The following is a 21,320-nucleotide window of genomic DNA, read 5'->3' as shown; positions in this document are numbered from 1 at the left end:
AAAAAAATGAAGAACACAAACTCAAGTTGTTTTCAACTTCAAAGTTCACACTAATAAACAGCTACATTTCTACGAAAGATAATTGAAGAAAAGTAAACAAATGTTTACATTCACATTCAGAACCGTAACTTCACCGCTCTCTCACCACCGCTCTTTGTTAGGAATTTCATCAAACACCTTTCATGCATCCAGAATTTTCTTGCAAACAGCCGTAAAAGTTTATCAGATTGTTATCAATGTAGACATCAGAGTCGAAACCATACTTAAAAAGGTTTGCTAGTGAGCCATAGCATGTTTGTAAAGGATTTTGGGAGGAATTAAAGGGGCGGTTTTAGGGGAGTTGTTGGGTGTGGTGGTTTTGAGGGGTTTGGAGGGGGCGGAAGTTGCCAGGCATGGTGGAGTTGTTGGAGTCCGGCGGTGGTTTTAGAGAGAAGGATATGGTTGTTTGTGGAGGAGGAGGAGGAGGAACGGTGGTGTTGGTGGTATGGAGAAGTGTGAGGTGGAGAACGAGAAATATTCCATTATTATTGACATCAGGTTGCTCCGGTGACAGATGGTGGCAGAGGGAGAAGAGAAGTGAGTGGCGAAGGTGATTGGGAAAGAAAGGGGTAGAAGGGGAAGAGACAAATGAGACCTAACACATCGTCCCTTATCAGGTCTAATCCCACCTCCTTAGACCTGATTATCTTATACATCATTTTGATGTATTAACTGATCTTGCTGTATAAACTTATACTATACGATGGTCACCCCAAACAACTGAAAATGTCATAACGTATAGTATAAGTTTATACTATCAGGTCTTATACATCACACCAAACAGGCCCTTAATACATCAAAATTATGTATAACTTAATCCGGCCTGAGGGGGAGGGATAAGGACTGATAAGATATTAGTGTATTAATATCGTTAACCAATGCAATTCTCAAAAATTAATATATTATTTTAATATTAATATATTAAAATAAAAATTAATTTTTCAATATATTAATTTTTAAAATATTGAATATTTTATTTTTATAAAAATCAATTTATGTTTTGGACACACTAATCAATAAATTTTTATAAAAATTAATATCATATGACATTTTTTGAAGAATTATATAAATTCTTTATTAAATGATATTTTTATTAAAAATATTTATTTTTATCCTATATAGCATTATACAGTGCATTACCAAATACTAGATGATATTATCTTATACAATATATTATTTTATACAATACCGTGTCAAACGCTTGATAGTATTAAAATTCAATCATGTCTTATACAATCAGATCTTATACTATCAGACTTTATCCTATACTATGCACCAAACATGCTCTAAATATCTCTAACATTTAGTGCAATTTAGGGTCTGTTTGGCATGAGACCTGATAGTATAAATTTATACTATACGTTATGACATTTGTAGTTGTTTGGTGAGACTATCGTATAGTATATAAGCTTATACAGCAGGATCCTTTTATACATCAAAATGATGTATAACTTAATCAGATCTAGGAGGGTAGGATTAGGCGTGATGAGGGGTTAATGTATTAACCAATGCAATTCTCAAGAATTAATATATTATTTAATATTAGTATATTAAAATAAAAAATAAATTTTCAATATATAATTTTTTAAAATATTGGAGATTTTTATTTTTAAAAAAATTAATATATTTTTTGGACACACTGATCAACATATTTCAATAAAAAATAATATCATCTTATATATTTGGAAGAATTATGTAAATTCATTATTAAAAGATATTTTTGACAAAAAGTATTTATTTTTAACCTATTTAGTACTATACATTGTATTACTAAATATTGGATGATATTATCTTATACAATATATTATTTTATACAATATCATGCAAAAAACTGAATGATATTAAAATTTAATTAGATATTATACAATCAAGTCTTATACTAAGGCCTTATTCTATACTATGTGACAAACATGCCTTTACGTAACTTGTGATTAAATGAATAATAACATACATCATTTTCAAAACTAATTATAAAAAAAATGCTGTTTTTTTTTTACCAAAAATAAAATAAAATGCTGGCTTTTATATATTTGCGACATTCACAAGTGCAATTCAAATTGACCCTCTAAATATAATTGGAATATGGTTATTTATAATTACATAAATTAAAATAAATTTTTTTCCTATTTATATAATTTGATTTTGATACATTATTGGTATAAAAAAATTACACATAATGTGTCGACATATTATTTAATGAGTTTAACATATAAGATTTAAATTATTTATCGTTATTGATTAATAAGATATGTTTCTATTGTTGTAGTTAGATGATACGATATGGTCCTGTTCGACAGAAAAAATAAAATTAATACAATTAATGAATCCTTTAAATAGTCATAAAAAGTGCATTACCAAAAAAAATATTCATAAAAAGTCATTGCATAATAACTGAATCTTATATTGTAATCGATAACATAATCAAATGTATTTTTTTTTTTTTGGTAAAAATAATGAAATGTATTAAATAGCGTGATAACACATACTGGATATAAGTATTTTTTATTTTATTTTACGTATTATGGATAAGTATCATTTCTATATACTGACAATGTATTAAAGTTAAATCTCATATATATAACACAGCAAAGGATGTATCCGAAATCAGTTTTGAATATTTTAATCTAATAAGTTATTTTGTTCAATTTCAATCTCAAAATTATTTGTTGTATATTATATTATCTTTTATTTAATCCTAGCATCATAACTTATGTCAATATAAAACAAGTTGACCGAAATATTTTTAAACATTAATTAAACTAGCGACTTTAATCAGTTAAATCATGAAACAGTCATATTTTTTATCTGATCCTTTTTATTATATTATTTATTTTAATCATGGTTAAAAAATAATTTAATTAACTATCTAATTAAACCATGACTTAGTGTTCTCACTTTTTAATTTATGATTCAAACTTTAAAAATATTAATTGACCTGAAAATGAAAATTTGAACAGAGTTGACCAAGGTGAGCCACCCAACTTTACACGCCTTAAAATGTAAAACTAGGAATGCGAAAAGTGTGTATCATATTAAATGATATAAATTATATCATTTTAAATAATATAAGTTATGTCATTTCATAGATACAAAAAAGTATGAGTCCCACTAAAAAAAATAAAGATGTGAATCTTTTCTCATATGTCTATGAAATGATACAACTTCTATCATTTAAAATGATACACATTTTTTTCTTTAGAATTCATAATAAATTTTTAAACTAATAATTAACTAACTAGAATGAAATTTAGAATACCCAACTTCGGCCAAACCTATAACAAAGTGGACCTGAGCAGCCATGCATGTAGGGGGCAAACACAGGGTGAATCGGGCTATACTTTATCTAAATAGGTTAGTCTTATACAAAATGTTAAGCTTAATGAAACCTATTAACCTCTTATAAGTTATCTTATAAACTTGGTTTGACTTACATTTAAAAATTTAAAGGTCTAGCATAGATTTATTAGTATGTTTAAGTCTATAAAGTCTTTAATAATTATAAAAATCATAAAATATATAAAATAATTTGTTATTAATTAAAATTATATAAATTATTATTTTAGTTTAATTAAAAGAAAATAATATGATATAGACTATTCCATAACCTGTAAGTCAAGCTTTGTAAAAAATGGCTCGAATTAATTTTTGAACAATATTTTTTTTAAAGTCTAAATATGTTCTATTTCATCAAATATATTAAGTCTGACCTAATTTGCCTAACCCGTAAGCTCTTAATAGATGAGAAAAATTGAAAAACTTTAATATATCGGGATCACCGAATTCGGTATTTTTTTTACTAAAAAAGAAAAAAAATTAAATTTAAAGAAAAATATAAAAAATAGATAAAATGGATTATTTTTTCTTTTTGATAAAAGGAAATATCGAGTTAAATATTCCGATGGATTGAATATTTTTTCTTAGTAGATGAATTGACCCATTTACACCTCTGTACAACTAGTTTTATGAGTTATTATAAGATTTAATTTTATTTTTGTTTCAATCATCCAACGCTGATCTTTGATGGCGCCTGAGAACTCAAAAAACTCGATGTTTCATTTCCGATATTTCATTTAAATTGAGGGCTAACTATCAAACCACAAAATGGAAATTAATTTCACTTTCTATTTTCTTTTCAATAAGCATTAAGCATAGTGTCATAGCGCGAATAAATCTTATCGCCCAAGCCTCGTGAACCGCTGGAACTATTACGGAATCTTCATGCTCGTCTCGTGAAAACGTTCAATCCTAGCCGTTCGTATGTCCATCTCGTGTTCAGAGAATATTATAAGGGCTTGCTTATTGTAGACCAAGACGCAGGAGATCATAACCCGCACATAAGTTTCCAATCTAACGGACTGTACAAGGCCACGTGTCGAATCAAATCAATCTTCGTGTTTTGGAGCTATGTTCAGTTCAGCATTTACTTAAAATTTAAGAGGACAAAATTTAAAAGGTTAGATTTTTCACCGAGTAAAAGTTAAAGGATTAACATTTTGCTTTTTGCTTTTTTGATATTCACAGTGAGAAATGTGACATTGTCGAGCATGCGGTTGTTGCCTTTGCCATATTCTTTTTCTACTATCATTTGTGTTAATGCTGTTAAAATGGCAGTTTGGCTTTGGCCGAAGGAAAAAACTTTTTCTTTGGCTTCGCTTGCCTCGTAACACATGCTGGTTATGTAAATTGCCGACTGGGCAAACTTTTTGGTAAAAAAATAAAATAAAATATTATATCTTCTTTATTTTTATGTCTTACTCTACCTACTCATTCCAATATCATTGAATTAAAATCTCATCATGAAAAGAGAAAAAAAATAAAGATTAATTTACATTATGATCTAACGCTATTAGAAAAGAATAGATAAAATAGACTTAAAAAAAATAAGTAAAATATACTATAAAAAAAATAAGTAAAATATCCTATAAAGAAAAGGTAAAATGTGTATCATTTTAAAGGATGTAAAGTTGTATCATTTTAAGTGAGAGAAAGAGATAGATAAAGGAGGAAAGAGAGTAGATAAAAAAATATAAAAATGTGAGTCCTAACTTTTTGTAAAAGTGAAATAACATAAGTTGTGTCATTTAAAAGGACAAACATTTTTTCTTAAAAAAAATCTCAATTTAAGTAGTTTTATATTTGTACCTATTCTATTTACTACTCATAAATGTAAAAGTTTTTCAAGATATATTACTTTCTCTTCCTAAGTATTGTAAATCAGATTAATAAATTACAAATGTGGCGAGTGGCGGAGCCACGTATTGGCTGGAGGGTGTCTGGGCTCGGGCTAAATTTTAACAAATTTTACTTATTATATATAATTATATAATTAATAATAATTTAGCCCGGGCTAAAATTAAAATATATTTGATGAAGGATTTGAGTAGGTTGTATCAAGTTATGTGTTCCATTTCAACTTGTAACCAAAAAAAATTAAAAGTATTTAATAAAATTAAAAAATATTTAATAAAGTTGTCACTCTTTGACTCTCTTAATTTATGTTTCATCTTCCCGCTCCTGTTCTAACTTCTAAGGTCAGGCTCTCTCTCTCACCAGGTATTTGGCTTCTTTTTTTTCCGTTTTCAGCTTTTTTCTTTGCCAATGGAGCTAAGCTAAGGCGCTTACCTTTAACCCAACTAGTTTTTAGGAATTTTTGTTCTTTCAATTTTTTTCCCCAACAAAAAGTTCATAGTGGAAAGGCACCACTTTAACGCTGATGCCTCTCTTTCAATTTTTGTTCTTTCTCTGCAAATTTAGCACCGATAAAGGCACCACTTTCCTCAAAGTGGGAGCAAAAACCTTAGGTGACCATTTATTATTTTATCATTTTATGGCATCGGTCTTTATCATCTTTGCTCTGTTAGTGTTTGTTCTTTTTGCGTGCGACCCGTGGACATTTTGAACAACATATTGGTCCTATTAAGCAGTAACAAAGTATATATAATTGATTGATGATGCTAACTCTATTTTTTTATGTGTGGGTTTTTTAAAGAGTACTATTTAGTTCTTTTTATTCAGATTTAAAGTTAGATCTACCACCAAGACACTTGAATAGAATATTATGTGAATATAAATGTAATAAAATTTTCTCTTTTTTTTTTTTTGGGACAATTAAATCATCTATTAGTGGACAATGGGCACATGGCAGATATTTTTATTTGCAATTCATCACCCAAGTTACATGGAGATGGAATTATATAAACTCTTGGTTTAGCTTATTTGTACTTTTTAATATGAACTTGTTATGTTTTCTAGTGAGTTAATTATTGTTTAATTTTAATGATTCAGGTATGTGAAAAGGAAGCATTTTATTGATGTTACTGAAGTGTTTAGGGTACTTAATATGCTAAGAAGGAATTTCGGATAGCCAAAATTCTTTTTTACGTACATAATGGTGCTCCTCCTTATAATTGCTCAAAGAGTTAAAATTTGGTTGTGTATGTTGAAAGAGATATTGCTGAAACTTTTACTACAGATTCGATCCTGGAAGATTTCGTTAATTTAAAAGAGCGCCGCTTACACTTTTAGGTATGCAATTTTTTATTATATTTTAAATTATTTATTAAATGTTATTATACCTATAATTATTATATTTGTGTGTTTTCATATCCTTAGGACAATACTTGGTTCATTACTTATTATGATGTGGGAGGAAAATGCAATTCTTATTTTTGAAATTCTTACCGGAAAGGTTAGTGCTTTTATGTTTGCTTTGATATATAATCATTGGCAATTGTTCATTTGAATTTTTAATGTTATGTGAGATTATTTAGTAAATCATTTAGATCTGTATGCTAGAATTCATAGTAAATTTTTTTTCTAATAAATATATGTAATTACGATAAACATTTTGAGAATTTAATATGTAATTTTTTTTGGTCCGGGCTAAATTTACAGCCTGGCTCCGGCAAACATTACAACGAGTTGTTAGATACATTTTAACCCTGAATCATGTATATAATTATAAAATACCTAAACAATATGATATCAAAGTTGGGATTATGTGTACCTTATTGGATCGTCACAAAGCCGAAAGATTGAAGGGACTAAATGCCAGATCTTCCTCTCTATCACCTATTTCGATAAAGGCAGCCTCAGCGATGGGAGCATGATGGCTTATGGAGCTTAACTCCAATATATATAGGCTAAAGAGGGGACCTAGCTAATAACCCAGAGAAGAGTCTGTGTCCACTGAGTCCACCCATCATGGAAAACCAGGGTCACACTAAAGCCTACACTGCTGCCCAACTAGGCCCAATAACAACAGATGCCAGAAGCCCAATTCAATATGATCACAATGAGCTAGTTACAATAATAATATTGAAATATTCATTAACCCGATTAATTTTAAATACAAAACTAATTAATTAATATTGCCCATAAAATAAATTTCTAACACGAGTAATATTGCAAAACGATAAGATATTATTTTCCTTTACTATATTTTTCCCGTAATCAGCTCATTTTCTTTGCTTCTAAATTCCAAGTTTCCAACATTGTCTATGTGCATAATTGGAATGGATCCTCTTACGTGAAAAAGTGGTTATATGATCATATTATTTAATCATTTTTAAGATAAGAAAAAAAAAAGTGTATAATTTTTAAATGAGTGATTGTGAACCAATAATATGATATTTTCTGACGATCCAAATCCATGCATAATACATATTACAGAAAGCCTCCACTGTATAATAATCACGAAAAGATAAATGGACACGCAATGCACAGTTCTTAACCTCGTTATATGGATCAATACATAAGTATACAATTTGACAAACTTGGTGCTAAGCTAAACTCTACTGGGACGAATATATACTTGGAGAAATAAATATTAATGAACTACAGAGGGCTTATCACCGGTAACAAGGCCGTCATTTGTGTCCTCGATCTCTGTTACTCGAATGACTAAGCCACAAAAAATAAGAAAACCATAAGGAAAAATATTAATACAAAGAAAATCTTGATCATCAGCCACCTATTAGAAGATATGCTGTTCAGATACTTCAACAAAGCCCCTTGTGCCCCCTCTACCTTTGCCAATGTATCACCCATGTTTTCATCAATCCTGCAAATTAAGGACCTGTATCAAATCCACCAATGTCTCAATTGGCCAATATGGAAAAAAAATTCAAGCAAAAATCAATTCGCCTTATCAGCAATCAAAGTATGCGTATGCAATCATTCACGTAGTTTTAAACTATTGCAGTAACTGTTCATAAGGTTACCATGACAAACTATTCATTTTTTCATCAAAGGCTACCCACTTACACCTTAATCTCTAAGTTCACCGTACACTTTAGAGGAGGCTAAATTCTTGCGCAATTCATTTCTCCACTCAGTAAACAGCAAAAAAAGCAAGTTAACAGCATGGCGTCCACAACCTTACAGTCGCAACAAACAGAAAAAAAACCCAATCTTCTCCAACATATGATATGAGCAATCTTATCCATATACAATGTACTTCATAGAGTTTGGCCAGTCCTTTATAGGAGCTAAGTTCTTATGCAAGCCAATCTCTAAGCTTACTAAGCAGCAAAACAAGCAATTCAAACATTATGGCATCCACAAGCACCACTAAATCATAGTCAATATACAGTAAACAAACAAATCATTTCCCACAGACAACCAAAAACCAAAGTGATTTTTTGCTACAAGCTTATTAAAGTCAAGGCCCTAATTTATCTCACAGTCAATATAACTGGCATAGGCTCATTTGGCATCAGAATTACTAATGAATCAAGTAAGCTTGTGTCAATTAGTAACATACATCCCATTCGTATTGTTGCTGAGCTGAGTCATATATATGGATGATCTATATGGCACAAAAGTGAGACATATAAAAACCTGATGGCAATCTCTCCTTGTTGGGAAACAAGTGTTGCTAGCTGATTAAAGATGTTGCTTAGCTCATGAATAGTGGACTCAACATTCCTAAGAGCCTCAGCTCTGCTTTGCATGTAACTGTCTTGCAATGGAACTACCTGCTGTTGCTGTTGTTGCAGCAACGGTTGACTCTCTCCATCCAGATCCTTCCTACGGATTTAAAGGCCAAGAAAAAATAAAATTGTATGAAATCATAGTTTGAGGTATAATTCAACCCAAATTGAAATAACCTTAAAATATTGGAGCATAATTTCATTATTAAATAGGAAAGGATACACAAATCATGCCTTGTACCATAGTTTACCAGCATTACAGAAAAATTAGCAAAAAAACAACAAACACATGCTTAAATACAAGCCTACAACTAACAAAAGAAGAAAGAAAGAAAGAAATAAAAATAACGTACTTAGGAAACAACTGAGATGAAGATGGATACCGACTAGCCCACGGGGGTGGTGCAGGGGCATTAGAAGTAGCAGCAGCCGACTTTGTTGCCAAAGGACGTTGACGGAGCAAGGGATTTGCAGATTCCTTAGAGGTAGAGGACGAAAACAATTGTCTTTTATTGTCGTGTACTTTCAAGTTCTTCATAAAAAAATGGAAGTATAACATCAGTGTCGGCAATGACTGCACAAAATATGTAAAGCACACCAATAAAATACAATACAATACCTCGGTTCGCATGGTGAGAACATCTTTAAACTCTTTCGTGGTCGGGTCTTTAGGTCATCCACAACCGTGGTTGAATGGCTAGTTGTGTCCGTAGAAGCGTTCTCACTCTCATTTGTAGAATTGAATTTTTAGTTTGGATTTAAATCAGGTTATTTTTTTTAAAATGTTACGTGTATATAATAACATTTAAATCATATGGAAGAGAATGCATTCTGGTTTGATTATAAATTTTTTAAAAAAATTCGTTTATCTTAAATAAAAACTAATATTATCTTATTAGAATGCTTATCAAGTCTTATCTCATATTTGAAAGTGAAATAATATTTGAATATACTTTATTTATATCCATTTACCACAAGTATTTTCACATTTAAAATAATATATTTTATTTTTATTATTTTTTATCAATTATTCACTTCTATTTATTTTCTTTAAATTTTTCATTTTTTTACTTATTTTTTAGTTATTTGATTTTTTATAAAAATATTTTCATTTTTTAAATAAGATTGAGTACCATTTTAAACTAATTAGTAAATAATTACAACATTTTATATCAATTACCTTAAATACATATTAAAATTACAAAAAATACATTAATAACTAATATATGAATAGTGGACTCAACATTCTGAAGAGCCTCAGCTCTGCTTTGCATGTAACTGTCTTGCAATGGAACTACCTGTTGTTGCAGCAACTGTTGACTCTCTCCATCCGCATCCTTCCTACAGATTTAAAGCCAAGAAAAAATAAAATTGTATGAAATCATAGTTTAAGGTATATAATTCAACCCAAATTGAAATAACCTCAAAATATTGGAGCATAATTTCATTATTAAATAGGAAAAGATCCACAAATCATGCCTTGTACCATAGTTTACCAGCATTACAGAAAAATTAGCAAGAAAACAACAAACACATGCTTAAATACAAGCCTACAACTAACAAAAAAAGAAAGAAAGAAAGAAAAACAAAAAAAATAACGTACTTAGGAAACAACTGAGATGAAGATGGAGACCCACTAGCCCATGGGGTGGTGCAGGGGCATTAGATGTAGCAGCAGCCGACTTTGTTGCCAAAGGATGTTGACGGACGAAGGGATTTGCAGATTCCTTAGAGGCAGAGGACGAAAACAATTGTCTTCTATTGTCGTGTACCTTCAAGTTCTTCATAAAAAAACGGAAGTATAACATCAATGTCGGCAATGACTGCAGAAAATATGCAAAGCACACCAATAAAATACAATACAATACCTCGGTTCGCATGGTGAGAACATCTTTAAACTCTTTGGTGGTGTTCATTAATCGGGTCTTTAGGTCATCCACATCCGTGGTTGAATGGCTAGTTGTGTCTGTAGAAGCGTTCCCACTCTCATTTGTAGAGTTGCAAAGTAACTGAAGATCCACAACAGTAGAGTTTAGAGCAGTAATATCTTGCTTAATAACACTGATAAATGGTATCAATTGATAGTATTTCCATTGATTTAAAACTGTACATCAATGTATCTTAAATAGAATAGGCTGTTACCAAACAGTCTGTTACCAAATAGTAAAACAACTTCCTAAAGATAAGTAACTACACCTAATTACAATAGGACTCAGTTATACATATCCTAACAAACTACAGGTTACAACATATCACAGCAAATCATAACAACATATAGAATCTTCTATTCCAACACTCCCCCTCAAGTTGGAGCATGAAGACATGAAATGCCTAACTTGGAAAGAACGGCAAGAAATGGAACACGACCAAGTGCTTTGGTGAAAATGTCTGCGAGTTGCAAATGAGAACGAACAAAAGTAGTTCGAATCGTCTTAGAAACCAACCTTTCCCGGACAAAATGGCAATCAATTTCAATGTGTTTAGTTCGCTCATGGAACACAGGATTTGCCGCGATATGTATAGCGGCTTGATTATCACAACATAATTTCATAGGATCATCATGGATAACATCAAGTGAAGCAAGAAAAGACTTCAACCATATCAATTCTGCTGTCGCGGCAGCCATGGAGCGGTACTCAGCCTCTGCTGAGGAGCGTGAGACAGTGAGTTGCTTCTTTGTTTTCCAAGAAACAGGTGAGGTTCCAAGCATAATGAAGAACCCAGAAACTGACCGGCGAGTTAAAGGGCAGCTGGCCCAATCTGAATCACAGAAAGCATGAATTTTGAGATCACTTTTGGAAGAAAGGAGGATACCTTGGCCAGGATTCATTTTGATGTATCTTAGTACCCGAATGGCAGCCTCATAATGTGCTTCCTTTGGAGCTTGCATGAACTGTGAAAGAGTGTGCACTACATAACTCAAATCAGGACGAGTGATCGTAAGGTACACTAGCTTGCCGACAATTCTTCTATAGCGACCTGGATCATCATAGTCAGGTCCATCTGCCAGAGCTAAGCGATGATTCTGTTCAATTGGAAACTGAACCGGTTTACAATCCAACAAACCTGTTTCTTTGAGGATATCTAATGCATATTTTCGTTGGCACAAGAAGATACCCTCATTGCTACGGGCAACCTCGATGCCCAAAAAATATTTCAAGTGACCCAAATCTTTAATTTTAAAACACTTGTTAAGATAAATCTTAACCTCTTGACATGTTTGGGAATCATTGCCTGCCAACACCAAATCATCAACATAGACTAGTATGGTCAAGAAGGTAGAACCACGCTTCAAAGTGAACAAAGTGTGATCTGCTTCGGATTGAACAAAACCGTATTTAATAAGTGAGGAACTCAACTTTGCAAACCAATTCCTGGGAGATTGTCGTAAGCCATATAACGACCTTTGCAAACGACACATTTTTCTTCCTTATCCTTGATTAAAGCCTGCCGGTATGCGCATATACACTTCTTCGTCCAGTTCTCCATTAAGAAACGCATTATGAACATCCATTTGGTGCAAGTACCAACCTTTTGCAGCTGCAACCGAGAGTAGAGTTCTAACACTCACCATTTTTGCTACAGGAGCGTAAGTTTCATGGAAATCTTCTCCTGGAACTTGATGATTACCTGCAATTACCAACCTTGCTTTGTAGCGCTCGATGCTACCATTGGAATGATATTTAATTTTATATACCCATTTACATGGAAGGGCATGTTTGCCTGCAGGTAAATCAGTGATAGTCCACATATTATTTTCTTCTAGTGCATGTATCTCCTGAGCCATAGCCTTACGCCAAACATCATTGGTCATTGCTTCTTTAAATGACCGAGGTTCACTACCTGCATCAATAGCAGCAACAAAAACTCGATGTTTTGAAGAAAAATTGTTAGTATTCACATAGTTGGCAATTGGATACCGTATACCTGAGGTGGAGCTAGAAGAGGTGAGACTGGGAGTGTATGTATGTGCCTCAATCAGATTACATTTGTAGTTACTCAAATAGGACGGAGGCCTTCGTGTGCGTGCTGGACGAAGAAAATCGTTTTGAGCTGATTCTGCACTTCTTTGCACAAGTTCGTGAGCTGAATCTTCATTCCTTTGTACGAGAGCAGGAGCTGGATCCTCACTCCTTTGCACTTGATCAGCATTTGATGTAGAATCTTCATTCGGCTCCCTTTCAGACTGATGGACACTCCCCCTATCTTCCAACTGCACTTCTGCCTCACAATCATTTGAAGTTGATTGAGATACTGGATTGGCAGAATCATTAGAATCTATTGGTATAAATGTAGGTAATGATGGGCTAGGTGTAGGCACACTTATAACAACAAAAGGAAACTCATCTTCGTGGAAACTGACATCTCGTGACACAAAGAATTCCTTAGTATTAAGATCATACACTCTCCAACCTTTCTGCCCATGAGGATAACCAACAAACATACACCGCCTAGACCGTGGACTAAATTTGTTTGTAGGTTTTGGTTGTGTCACCGCATAACATAGGCAGCCAAATATCCTTAAGTGATTGTAATCAGCAACAGATCCATGCAAAAGCTCATAAGGAGTTTTGCCATTGAGAAGCTTTGTGGGAGTTCTATTAATAATATGAGCTGCTGTCATCACACTCTCTCCCCAGAATTTGATTGGCAAGTTTGCTTGAAACAAAAGAGCACGAGACACATTTAGAATATGCCTATGCTTCCGTTCTACCCGACCGTTCTGTTGCGGCGTATGAACACAGGATTTCTGATGAAATATACCATTGGCAGTGAATAATTCAATCATCTTGTTGGAAGTAAATTCAGTTCCATTATCTGATCTAATACTCTTAACTGTTGTATTAAACTGATTTTGCACCATTAAAAGAAATTTTCGTAACACACCAAAAGTTTCACTTTTGTCACCCATCAAACAAGCCCAAACAGCACGACTGAAGTCATCGACTATCGTTAAAAAATAATAAGCACCAGAGAAAGAGGAAGTGCGGTAAGGACCCCATGTATCACAATGAAGAAGATCAAAAATTTTATTACTCTTTCGATCACTAATGGGAAACGAGGATCGATTTTGTTTGGCACGATAACAAATATCGCATGCCTTATTGTTTACATTGCCAAATCGAATGCTACTAGAAAAAGGAATCAGAGAAAGTGCTTCGGATGATGCATGGCCCAACCGCTTGTGCCAAAGTTCTTGCGTATCACTGGAGCGAACTGTTAAAGCTGCTGCTTGGCTTGGTCGAAACACATACACACCATCCCTGTGATCACCCAATCCAATCTCCGTCCTCAGCTTGCGGTCCTGCAAAACACAACTATTATTAGTGAATACCACATCAACATTATGTTGTCGTACCAACTGAGATGCAGATATCAAGTTACACTTTAAATTTGGCACAAATAAGACATTGGATAATGAAAAAGAAGGAGTAAACGAAACAGATCCTTGTTGCACAACATAAGTAATAGCTCCATTGGGTAAACCGATTGCCAAAGGTTCAACATCTGTAACATTCTCCAGCAATTCCAATACCCCTGTCATGTGGCGTGATGCACCACTATCTATAAGCCAGTGACAATGGGAATCTTTACGATTTAATTTGTCCTTTGAGCGTTGCGGGTTGTCAACCAATGATAACAATTGTGTCACCACGTCAGGTGTCAGAACGGCGAATGCATTTGCTTGCTCTAGTGGTTCCTCCGTTTGAGCTGCGTGTGCACCAAATGGCTTTGCATGGAATCCTCCTTGTGGGTTACTGCTCCTATCACCACCGAAACGTCCACGTCCTCGTCCAGGTCCTCGTCCTCTGCTACCACCACGTCCAGGATAGCCAAATGCTTGCCAGCATCGAGAGGCTTCATGATTAGTTTTCCCGCAGTGAATGCATGGAGGACGTTCAACAGACTTTTCCCAATTCTCGTAGTTGGCTTCTCCTCTCAGCATAACGGTTGTTAAAAGAATCCCTGGGCTATCTGATCCAGTCATATAGAATGGTGATCCAGGGTCTGATGGCTTCAACCTGCTGCTGTTTTCATTGGCCATCTTCAACAAAAGCTATCTCCTGCTCACTGTTTTCAGAGTCTACACGTTGCGGAAGTTTTTTTTTTTAACAAGGGATCGCTCTGATACCATGATAAATGGTATCAATTGATAGTATTTCCATTGATTTAAAACTGTACATCAATGTATCTTAAATAGAATAGGCTGTTACCAAACAGTCTGTTACCAAATAGTAAAACAACTTCCTAAAGATAAGTAACTACACCTAATTACAATAGGACTCAGTTATACATATCCTAACAAACTACAGGTTGCAACATATCACAGCAAATCATAACAACATATAGAATCTTCTATTCCAACAAACACACGTAAGCTCTTGGATTTTCATGGTGGGGTCGTCAAAAACCGAAGTCCTTTTAGCCACTGCGAATCAAAACAAAATGAATTAATAAGACACAATCACCGACATAATGAATAGCGTATTATATGAATAGAATTGAATTGAATTGCTTACACTTCGCGAGCTTAGCGAGCTTCTGAGACGTTTGGTGAATCCCATAGCCAATCTTGGAAGCCCTCTTATTGAACTTTTAACTTTTAACAACATAATTTATAGTTTCACGAATACTATTAGACTACTAGTGCATTATCCGTGCGATGCACGAAAGAAAAAGATTAAAAAATTTGTCTTCGATCGTCGTTGATTAATCTCTAAAAGAAAGAACGTGTCACTATTTTCCTATATATATATATATATTAGTGTATGACTCGTGCGATGCATGGTAAAAAAAGAAATTAGCTTGTCTATTTCGTAAAAAGAAATCCCTATTTATGTATGAGCTGAATGAGAATAACATTTTCTACCCGATCATCTCTTCTCCTAATTTTATAACAAATTTCAAATATTTGCTCTGTAAACAAACTCTAATAGATTTTGTAACATTTTTTTTCTTGCTACCCTTTGTTATCAAATCTTAATCGTTGATTTTTCTCAATATAACGATTATAATTTATCAGGTCACGCTTGTTAATTAATTATTAATTCTCAATAAATTATAACAATTATATTAACAGAAATTAATGGTTAAGATTTGATAATAAGAAAAAAAGAGTAGTAAATATAAGTTAAAATGCTTTTTTTAAGTGCTTTTAAATGTAACATGCTCACTCAATCAGGTTATTTTTTAAAAATGTTACATGTATATAATAACATTTAAATCATATGGAAGAGAACGCATTCTGGTTTGATTATAAATTTTTTAAAAAAATTAGTTTATCTTAAATAAAAACTAATATTATCTTATTAGAATGCTTATAAAGTCTTATCTCATATTTGAAAGTGAAATAATATTTGAATATACTTTATTTATATCTATTTACCACAAGTATTTTCACATTTAAAATAATATATTTTATTTTTATTATTTTTTATCAATTATTTACTTCTATTTATTTTCTTTAAATTTTTCATTTTTTACTTATTTTTAGTTATTTTATTTTTTATAAAAATATTTTCAAATTTTAAATAAGATTGAGTACCATTTTAAACTAATTAGTAAATAATACAACATTTTATATCAATTACCTTAAATACATATTGAAATCACAAAAAATACATTAATAACTAATATATATATATATAGACAATTCTTTAATTATACGTCTCTTATTAATTTAGTTTTTATTTTTCTTATAAGGTATATAATTTTTTTGAGATAATATTATTTTATACATAGATATAAAAGTACTGATTGTATATGAGATTAGTTATTGTTTTAACCTTACTGGTATGTGATGTGACGTGACATGACAATGAATATGAAGTGATATCATTTCTTTTCCTTGTGAGGATCCCTTACAATAATATACGAACAATAACTAAATAAAAAATATAATAAAGTAGTGCGATATTTATGATGAACTCTTTTTTCACCTTTAAGTTTAAATTTTGAATTTGAATATTTTTTTACCTACTAATGCAAAAAGTAATGAAATATTAATATTTTTCCACCTACTCATGCAGAAAGTAGTGGATCATTAATACATGTGTCTTCTACTATATATTTTGAATTATTCTTCCCATCCACCAATTTGAAATTTCGAATTTTAAAAATTTCTAAAAGAAAAAACATATCAAATTCTTTCAAGTGTGAACACAAAGCTGAGAATAAATGACCGAGCGACACGTCAGCAAAGTTCCTAATGGTGAGTTTAAGATTCTATATAATAAGATTAGTATAACATATTCTTTTTAATTCTTATATTATTAAATAAAATTTCACATGACTTTTGTTAAATAACTTAAATTCAATAAAAATAAGTATAAAAAAAAATTCAACAAAAGTAACATGAGATTTTGTTTAATAATAAAAAGTGTTATAAAAAATAATATATTGTCTGTATATTTACTTTAGGTTTATGGGTTTCTAGTTTCTACTATTTGGAGTTATAATTAATACCGTATAATAATAAATAAATAAATAGTAATTTTCTTTTGTATCTATATGTAGTGTGTTTAGAATTTAGATTGTTTCATATTTAAAATAATTTATAAATAAAAAAAATTCTTAAAAGAGATTTTTAAAATAATTATTGGAAAAAATATGTGTCCGACAGTCATTTTAAAAACCTTGCACAAACAAATAGTTTTTGTTGGGTTAATTATTTTGATTAAAAAAAATTTTAGTTAGAATCAACACTATAAAAACACGAGAGATTCCATATGGTTCTTTTAAGTAACTTGAATAACCATGTCGGGTACGTAGTTAGCTAAAGAAATCATGATCACGTTATAAGCGCCTAAAATGTAATTATGAAAAGGGAAAAGTTAAAATATTTCCCTAAGTTTTTTATTATAATTACTTTTTTTTTATCTTTTATTATTTTTTCCGTCCAATCCACCTTCATTTTATCTCTGTAAAAAGATAATGTAATGCTTCTTTTTTTTAATCCAACTTTTATTATAATACTAAGGCAAATAATCAAACATTTATTACATATTCAAACTTTTAACTCCATTATAATATGTCAAATTTAACTTAAATTGAACCTTTTTCATTTAAACTGAATTAGCTCTTCCTTATTTGAATTTTTTTAGATTTTCTTGTTTTATTCACACTCAATCCATTTATCATTTGCGTATTTGCTCATAACTTTAATAAAAATATAGCTTATATTAGTAGACCAATCTACTCTTTAATATATTAATATGTTTTTCAACATTTTTTTTATTTTCTCTATTACCTATCTCTAGCTTATATTTTTTTTTTTTAATTTCTGAACCCTTAATAAAAATATATTTTCATATGAATTGATTACTTAAATAATCTATAATTTTATTTATTAAATTTAAGATACTAATACATTCATCAAACTCAAGTCAAGCCAATTTTACTAAAGATATATAAATTTGTAATAAGAAAAATAATTGTTCTAAGTTAAGCATTCATTCTTGCTAACAATGTTATGAATATTATCTTGTTGCAAGATTGAAATTAATTGCTAACTTGTAGTTTTTATTGTAATTTCTCTCTCAACATTGCTGGGTGATTTTTTTTTTTGATATTTTGATATAAATTTTAGAAAATAATCACAGTGGAATGAAAAAATATAATATTACGGTACAAAATTCTAATATTTACAATGATTCTTTTTATAAGAGTAAAATGGATCGTCTAATTTAATTTTTAACAGAGTTAGAAGGTGAAATGAATGTAAAAAACTATAAGAAAATAAAAAATAAAAAATAACCATAAAAGATAAGTGATTATAAGAAAACTATAGCGGAATTTTTAAATTTTTCTCTTATAAAAATAAGAGGAAAGTTATACTTATAACCTTTTTTTTTCAACCTCTTATAACCATATCTTAACCCCGTTGATTTTCGCCAATTAACGGTTATCATTTATTGTGAATTAATAATTAATTAATGAGTTTAATTTGCGAAAATCATAACCGTTGATTGAGGAAAATCAACGGTGTTAAGATATGGTTGTAAGAGGTTATAAAAAAAAGTTGTAAATATAACCTACCTCTAAAAATAATAACGAAAAAGATAAAAATAGACTAAGAATATAGTTGGTAATGAATTTGAATTCCTAAGCTCTTGGTCATTAAGGATCCGCTTTAGCATTACAATATGCCTCATCACTTTTTAGAAATATTGCATCATTTATTTATTTAATTGGTCTCATTTAATCGATAGTTTTTTTAAAAAATAAATAAAGTTTCTCAGTGTGAAACAATGATGCAAATGCCGCAAAGACACATTATGCTTAATCTATGATAGCATCAACATGAGAGATCATGTTTGCACCATTTTGTTGGCTTTCCTCTGATGTGAAAATCAAAGGATGTAGATCTAACAATCATGCTTTTTATTTCTCTAAAAAAATTATAGAGGTTAGTATATACTTTAGCCATCGTAAACAAGTTGATAATTATTCATTACAAAAAATGAATCTTAAATATAATATAGCGTATATCCCACACAGTTCATGTTAAGTAAGCCTCGAGGAATATTTAAAAGAGTGAAGAAGCTTCGCAACCGTGAATTAATGTTGAACAAAAGTTGTTAGTAAAAAAATAAATAATGTAATTATTCAATAAAATAAAAATGCGATACACAGACAATGATTTCAAGTTAGAATGGTACGGGCAGCTGAAAATTATTTGCAAGTCGGGGTGGTAAACGAGCCAGGGACCTTTGGCTCAGCTCATAAAGACCTGAGCTCATTTAATAAAAGTTCGTGTTGGAACCAGGCTTGAACTTGTATAAAAGTTCATTTAATAAAAAGGCCTCAGGCTCTAATTTAGAAGCTCGGCCTTAGAGCCTCCCAGGCTAGTCTAGTATATAAATATTTATTTATACTTTTTACACTACTTGTAATAACTCTCTCTCATCAATTTATTTCACCCCATTTTATTGGTTTAACAGACTTTTTGAATGATTTTATTCTATATTATGATATTTGGATATATATTGAATTTATGTATATTTATGAAATTACTAGTGCTGTTCTATGTTATCTTTCATCCTCCTTCACAGAAACAAACCCACAAAAACTCATTCGTTTGAATGTGCAACTGTTCGTTTGTGTCAATTTATTTTTATTTTATTTTTATTTTTGTTGGCACTTTTTTTATAATGGGCTAAGATAATATAACCTATTATCTACCTTCTCTCACTTTAATTTTTTTATTTATTGTAGACTTTGTAAATTATTGCTTCAAATTGGAAGCTAAGGTTTCTATCTGGAAATTGATTTTTTGTGGAACTATGCTCTCTTATTTTTATTCTTTAACATGCTAACAGGCTAAGACAGGCTTCACATAGGCTTTTTTTTTTTTTTGTAAATAAATCAGGCCACAGGCCAATATTATATATTCGTAACAGGTAACATGCTAAGGTCAGTCGGACACGTTTAAATACAGGCTTGACCGGTTAAGATCAAAGCTCGGCTCGGCTCGGCCTGTTAACACCCCTGTTTGCAAGAAATACTTTGTTCAAACATCAATTCAGGATAAGTAAATTGTGATCACATCTCAATCAAGAATCTTATATGGTTTTTATTTGGTCAATATTTAATTAATATAAAATTTCACCACTTACGTCTAAATATCTCTAACATTTAGTGCAATTTACATCACTTGTTATTAAATGAATAATAACATACATCATTTTCAAAACTAATTATAAATAAAATGCTAGCTTTTTTTTACCAAAAATAAAATAAAATGCTGGCTTTATATATTTGCGACATTCACAAGTGCAATTCAAATTGACCCTCTAAATATAACGGAATATGGTTATTTATGATTACATGAACTAAAATAATTTTTTATTCCTATTTATATAATTTGATTTTGATACATTGTTGGTATAAAAAAATTACACATAATGTGTCGACATATTATTTAGTGAATTTAACATATAAGATTTAAATTATTTATCGTTATTGATTAATAAGATATGTTTCTATTGTTGTAGTTAGATGATACGATGTGGTCCTGTTCGACAGAAAAATAAAATTAATACAATTAATGAATCCTTTAAATAGTCATAAAAAGTGCATTACCAAAAAAAATAGTCATAAAAAGTCATTGCATAATAACTGAATCTTATAATACTGTAATCGATAACATAATCAAATGTTTTTTTTTTTTTTTGGTAAAAATAATCAAATGTATTAAATAGCGTGATAACACATACTGGATATAAGTATTTTTTTTATTTTTTTTATTTTTACACATTATGGATAAGTATCATTTTTATATACTGACAATGTATTAAAGTTAAATCTCATATATAGAACACAGCAAAGGACGTATCCGAAATCAGT

General features: G+C 30.8%; 1 protein-coding gene across 1 annotated transcript; it reads right to left on the bottom strand.

The window, feature by feature from the left end:
- Nucleotides 1–7,821: 7,821 nt before the first annotated feature.
- Nucleotides 7,822–19,401, bottom strand: LOC133291926 (syntaxin-32-like). Its single transcript, XM_061490285.1, is given in 9 exon segments — nucleotides 7,822–8,101; nucleotides 8,881–9,069; nucleotides 10,576–10,619; nucleotides 10,622–10,753; nucleotides 10,841–11,033; nucleotides 14,996–14,998; nucleotides 15,348–15,402; nucleotides 15,494–15,566; nucleotides 19,393–19,401. Coding segments are annotated over 9 exon segments (858 nt in total). The 3' UTR covers nucleotides 7,822–7,941.
- Nucleotides 19,402–21,320: the final 1,919 nt, after the last annotated feature.

Source organism: Gastrolobium bilobum, unplaced genomic scaffold, assembly GCF_033153095.1.
Source record: "Gastrolobium bilobum isolate Gb01-03AN ecotype WA unplaced genomic scaffold, APGP_CSIRO_Gbil_v1 utg8480, whole genome shotgun sequence".
In the NCBI taxonomy this organism is placed as follows: domain Eukaryota; kingdom Viridiplantae; phylum Streptophyta; class Magnoliopsida; order Fabales; family Fabaceae; genus Gastrolobium; species Gastrolobium bilobum.
Note: the sequence above shows the minus strand (reverse complement) of the source record. Positions and strands in the feature narration are given on the sequence as shown.